Source organism: Gracilinanus agilis, chromosome 3 (assembly GCF_016433145.1).
Source record: "Gracilinanus agilis isolate LMUSP501 chromosome 3, AgileGrace, whole genome shotgun sequence".
NCBI lineage: Eukaryota > Metazoa > Chordata > Mammalia > Didelphimorphia > Didelphidae > Gracilinanus > Gracilinanus agilis.
Genome location: NC_058132.1, coordinates 683,164,175 through 683,170,492, shown reverse-complemented (window position 1 = coordinate 683,170,492; position 6,318 = coordinate 683,164,175). Strand labels below are relative to the sequence as shown.

Genomic DNA, 6,318 nt, shown 5'->3' with positions numbered 1-6,318 from the left:
ACATCCCGCCAGGATATTTCTGGGACCTTTCTTTGCTGTACTGCTGTCCTGGAGCAGGGAGAGGGACAGTCTCTTGGATAGCTGTGGCTGTCCCTGGAAGCCGAGGAGTCAGGGAAGGAGGACACTGTTGTCATCCTCTAAACTTCTCTTCTGGGAGCAAAGCACCATGAGCGTGCCTTGATGCCACACAGCACCATACCTTTAGGGGCCACTTAGAATTCAGTCTTTACTTCCCACCTTGTTTTTCTTTAACCCTCACCTTCTTAGAATCCAGACTCAGGACTGGTTCCAAGGCAGAAGAGCAGTAAGGGCTGGTCAATGGGGGTTCAGTGACTTGTACAAAGTCACACAGCGAGGAAGTGTCTGAGGCCAGATTTGAACCCAGAACATCCTGCCCCAGGCCTGGCTCTATCCGCTGAGCTATCTAATGGTCCCTTCTTCCTACCTCTTGATATTGCCATCACGAGGTCCCAGCCAGGAGGTCCTAGAGCTGCAACAGCCAAAGCTCCTTTGTCCACAAGCATTTATTGGGCTCTTCCTGGGACCTGGGCCTTGTACAGCCATGTACATTTTAGAGAGGCTCAGAAGAGACATCGGATTATAGTTTCCCAAAGGACCTCCGGAGAGTATGAGATCATCGATTTAGAGCTAGAAGGGAACTTAGAAATCTTTGAGGTTCCCCCAACCTTTTATAGATGAGGGAAACTGAGGTACAGAGATGTTGAGTGACTTGCCCAGAGTCTCACCACTAGTAAATAACTGAGGTCAGATTTGAACCTATTGCTTATCCACTATTCCCTCTGGCTCAGCAAGTCACTCTGGCTCTCTGGGCCTCCTTTTCCACCTTTATTAAATGTGAGGTGAGATGGCCTCACCAGAGCCCCCTTCCAGCCTTCGAGCAATGCTTCTATCACCTCTCAATTTTTCCACCTATAAAGTTGGAGTTGGCAGTGATACCTGCCTCACAGAGTTGCCTTGAGCTCACAGACCTACAGTGTCTTGGAAGCCCTCAAAGACTATCGATAGAAATGCCACCAACTGCCATCTCAGGCTGTAGACTAGAGTTTCTTCTGGTCAAAGGAGAGGTTGCCAGGTGGAGGGCTGGTCATCCACAAGGGAGCAGGGAGGAGAAGCAAACACGTTGGGCTTGCTTATTCCAAGAGTTCCAATAAGCCCCTACAGCCTTAAGTGTTAGATTCTGTCATGAAGTCAGTCAGTATTGACTGGACCATTTATAGAGCCTGAATCTCAACCCCTGGGGCAGCTGATTGTTCCCACTTGCCTGCTCCTGCCATGGGCAGGACTGTCTGGTGATAGCCAAAAGCCCTATCAGAATCCAGAGCAGCACAGACAGAACCCTGACTTCCACCCTTGGCTCTCCCCCAGGAGCCTGGTTTCCCAGGGGGCTCTGGACCTGGCAGCAGTCTTCTGCCCATAGACTGTAGGATCAGATGTGCAAGGCTCTAAGATCTGCTGATGACCCTCATCCTAGTTCAGTTCAACAAAGCATTTATAAGCCCCTGCTCTGTGTCATGTATCCTCCCCTCCAGATCTCTTTGGGCTAACGGCCAATCCGTGAGCATTTATTCAGCTCCTGCTGTGTGCCAGGATCTGTGCTAGGTTCTCACGATACAAAGAAAACAACACAATCATTCCTGCCTCGAGCAGCTTGCATCCTCCTGGGGCAGAGGCATGAACGCAGAACAGACGCAGAGCAATGGATGGTCCTCTCAAGGGGGAGAGAACCCCCCAGCCAGGGGGTGGAGGAAGGGGCTGGTCTAGGACAGGTTGCTTTGGAAGAAGAGTGGGGTTTCATGGGGTTCGGGGTAGAGGACTCACCTCTCAGCAGAAGGGGCACAAGCTGGAGCCCTTCACCCCTGCCAGTCGGGCTGTGCTGCAGTGGATGCCAGCTGCCACAAAGGCAGAAGCCGTCCCTGCCTTAAGGCTCAGGCTCCAGAAGTGGTCCGATAAATACTCAGCAACTTTGTGTAAGTGGCAGCCAATGACGTGGGATCCAGTAGAACTTTTTCAGAACACAGTGCCAGTGTTGTTCTTCCTCTGAAGTCCCTGTCCTCCCCTCACCATACTGGGTTTCCCAGCTCCCTGACCCAAGGGCAATGCTGTTAGAATTAGGACCTGTTGCCTCCATGTTGTGCTGGGTGCTTGTGACCTGTGGTAACCACCCCAGCGAGGCTAAGCTGGTATTGCAAGCCAAAGCGGCTGGTCCCTGGCCACAAAAATGGCCATCCCTGGGCTCAGGCTTACCTTATCATTATTAAGAAGCAGCTGGTGGTGCACTGAATGAAGTACTGAGACTGGAGTCAACAAGATTTGAGTTCAAAACTGACCTCAAACACTAGGTGTGGGACCCTGGGCAAGCCATTTAACCTCCATTTGCCTCAATTTCCTCAACTGTAAAATGAGGATGAGCACACCTCCCTCCTGGGATTGTTGTGAGGATCTCCTGGCACATAGCAGGCACTAGATAAATGCTTATTCCCTCCTCTTCCCTATTCTGTATTTTTGTGCTAAAGTTGAAGCCAGGTAGATCCTGGTTCTAAATCCTGATGCTGGCACTTACTAGCTAGATGGGTAGAGGCAAGTCATGCAACCTGAGCCTCAGTTTACCTATCTGTAAAATATGTAGACTAATATCAGTAGTAACTATTTTACAGAGTAGTTCCAAGATTCAAATACGATAATGTATGTAAGATGCTTTGCAATCTTCAGAGTGCTCTATTATTATCAGTTCTTATGCCATGATGCTGATTATTTTGTTGTGTAATTCCATTCTGTCTCTAAATTTCATCTTTCTAGCCACAAAGGGAACATTTTAGTTTGCCATTTTATTTTATTTTTTTTTTATTAAACCATTACCTTCCGTCTTGTAGTCATTACTGTGTATTAGCTCCAAGGCAGAAGAGTGGTAAAGGCTAAGCAATGGGGTTCAAGTGACTTGCCCAGGGTCACACAGCTGGGAAGTGTCTGAGGCCAGATTTGAACCCAGGACCTCCTGTCTCTGGGCCTGGCTCTACATCCACTGAGCTACCCAGCTGCCCCCATAGTTCACCATTTTAAAATGAACAGTCACTTGAATCACTAACAATGACTTGAAAATAAAATGTCACCTAAGAAAATAAGGTGATTTGGTCGGGGGGGCTAGCAAGGGCGTTTTTCTAATTGATGTGCTTGTCAAGAAATATCAGACATCCTGAAGTCCTGTCTTGGTATCGAGCCCCTCAGAGAGAGAAAAGATAAACCCCCTGAGCTGGAGGGATAGACCCCCAGCAAAATGCCTGGAAGCATCCCAAAGCCCCCAGTTTTTCTGGGTCCAGAATCTCTGTGTGCCAGATGGGGTTCTCTGTCGCCTCACAGGATGGTGACGGCTGACCTCTGTTTGCCACGTCTCTGTTCTTGCAGGAAAATGCGGACAAAGTCATTCAGAAGCTGGAAGATGTGCAGGAAATGTTCGACAGGAGACAAGTGAGCCTGAAGAAGCTGGCGGCCAAGCAGACGCGTCCTGTGCAGCCCGTGGCCCCCCATCCAGAGTCGTCCCCGAAGCGGGCCTCCCCCAAAGCCAGCCGGCCCCCCACCCTCGGTAAGAGCAGGCGAGGGGCTCCAGCGGCCTCGGAACGCCACCTCAGGTGGCTGCCGTTCTTGTTCATGTTAAGAAGAACTCAGAGGCACAAATTCAGGCTCCCTCAGGTTTTGCTGGTCCCAGCAAGCTCAGCCGCTGACCAGCAGCCCAGGGCTTTTCTGGGGGCCCTGTCCAGCCAGACCTCTCACCTCTCTGGTGGGGATTTGGAGGATGCCCCCTCTCCCCAAGTCCGTAATGAAAACCTCCAGTTTCAACAGAGCACCAGGGCCCTGGGGATGAAGGGCATCCTGAGCCTGGTCGGGGTTCCACAGACTTTAAAGTAGGTATTTGGTGCCTCCTGTCACAGGGCACCTCAGGGGCAGGAGGAAAGGCGACCCTGGGAAGAGGGTGGCCGAGCTCTGCTTTGAAGTAAGCTGCAGAGTCTGAGCAGGGATGGCGAGGATGGAGTCATGGCGGTCTGGGATTCAAGCCCAGATCGCCACGACTCCATCCTCAGACGCTGACAGGCTGTGTGACCCTGGGCAGGTCCCTCTCTGCCTCTGTTTACCTCAGTTCCCTCAACTGTAAAACAGGGAGAGTAATTGCACCTTCCTTCTAGAGCCATTGTAAAGATAAAATGAAATAATTTTTATGTATATATATTATTTTTTTAATTGAATTTTTTTTCAGTTATAGATAGAAAAAATTTTTGACGACTGTTTTCTGACATTTTGTGATTCAGATTCTCCTCCTCCCCAAGGTGGTAAATAGTCCCATAGAGGTCCTACCAGTGCTTTCATGCAATACATATTTGCAGATTTCCCATGTTGTGACTGAAGACACATAGCACACATACAATAAAAAACTCGGAGGCATGGGAAAGATGGCAGGCTTTGATGGGCAGGCAGGTCCCAACAGCTCCTTCTTTGGCAGCGGATGGCGTTTTTTTTGTTTGTTTGTTTTTTTTTGTTTGTTTGGTTGGTTTTTTTTGTTACCAGGAGTCCCTTGCTTTGCAGACAATAGTTTAGCCCTTTCATAGTTGATCATCATCCTAGTTGATCAGCATTTCCTTTCTGGTATCTGCATCCCTCCTGGTTCGGCTCACTTTACATCCTTTGAGATAATATTTGTGAAGCACTTAGCCCAGACTGGCCTAGCCCATGGAAGGCATTTGAGAAATGTGTATCCCTTCTCTCTCTCTTTCTCTCTTTCTCTCTTCTCTTTCCAGACCAAGAAGCAGAGCTTGGAATGGCTGATAGGCCAGCTGGGCAGGAATGTCGAGGGCTTGATGGGGACCATTGTGAAATAAAGCTGGGATGACAGATGGATACCAGAATGTAGAGAGCCAACAGGAGAAAGCTTGTATTTTGTCCTAGAAATAATAGGGTGCTGCTAGATATTTTTTCAACTGGGGAATAATGACAGTCAGACCTGTACCTAAGGAAAATTATTTCTGTAATTTTGTTGAGGATGGTTTGGAAAGAGGAGATGCTGCAGGCAGGAAGCCCAATCAGAAAGCTATTCCAGTAGTTTGGGCAAGTGGTTCTGTGTGTGTGTGTGTGTGTGTGTGTGTGTGTGTGTGTGTGTGTGTGTGTGTGTGTGTGTTGAGAAGAGGATGGATATGAGGAACGTTGAGTGGACAAGAGTTGGTAACAGACAGAATATGGAGGATGAGGAAGAAGAAGAGGGAAGTGCTAAAGAGAGCTCTGAGGTTGCAAACCTGGAGAACTAGGAGATAATAGAGATGTTTGAGGTGGAGTAGGTTTAGTTGGGAAGATGTTAAGCTCCATTTTGGATATGTTGAATTTGAAATGACAATGGCACAGACATCCAGGTAGCAGTTGTTCACACAGGACTGGAAATAGTGAAAGAAATATTTTCATTTGGCAGTTGTGTATGGAGATTCTACCTGAATTGATTTGGGCTGATAAAGTAACAAGAAAAAATGTAAAAAGGGACAGGATAGGATTAAGAGGACAAAAGAGGCAAGAAATGAATGATGGTTCAATGATGGAGACTGAGAAGAACAGTGAGACTTCAGACACAATTATCTCTGCTTCCTTTTTCAGTTCTAACATTCAATAACACTATGAAAATTCTCACACTGACTGCTATTAAGGCACCAACTGCCAAGAACCAGGTTAGTCATGGGGCAAAGGAGAGAACCTGGCAGTGATGACCCCCATCACCATGTGCCTGCCCAGGAAGCATCCTTTCTAATCCTCACCATTCTGCCAGCACCCTAGATTTCTTGTGTAAATAGAGGAAGTAAAAAGCAATGAGAACTGTGAGAGGAGATGTCCAGTGGTTGCCCACAAAAAAGCACTGGACTTCATTTCCCCAAAGTATTTATTGTTTGATCTAATTCTTCCCAGCTGTTCTTCTCCTCAGTGGAGGAGGAACGTTACACATACAGAATATCTTCCTTTTTAGGAGTAGGCTCCTAGGACAGCCTGCCAGGTATAAGACATGGAGAGAGAAGAAAATCTGTAAGCCAGTACATGAATGAAGCAAGACCACGGGTTTAGCATCCATGTGTGTCAGAGGTGACTAGAAAGGACAGAATAACTGGGTCAATGAATAATTGGATAAACCTGAGAGCAGCTATGGGAGATCTGTGTTACAACTGGAGGTCTTGAGTTCAAATATGATCTTAGACACTAACTGTGCATCCCTGTGTTATGTAAGCAAGTCCTTTAATCTCTGTTTATCTCAGTTTCTTCAACTGTAAAATTGGGAAA

General features: G+C 47.7%; 1 protein-coding gene across 1 annotated transcript in view; it reads left to right on the top strand.

Moving 5' to 3' along the window:
* The first annotated feature begins 2,147 nt into the window (after positions 1-2,147).
* The window catches only part of LOC123242074 (guanine nucleotide exchange factor DBS-like), a 192,825-nt gene continuing 188,654 nt past the window's right edge, over positions 2,148-6,318 (top strand). The window contains exons 1-2 of the mRNA XM_044669566.1: positions 2,148-2,201; positions 3,421-3,598. Of these exons, the coding sequence (XP_044525501.1) occupies positions 2,148-2,201; positions 3,421-3,598 (232 nt within the window). The remainder of the gene's footprint in view (positions 2,202-3,420; positions 3,599-6,318) is intronic.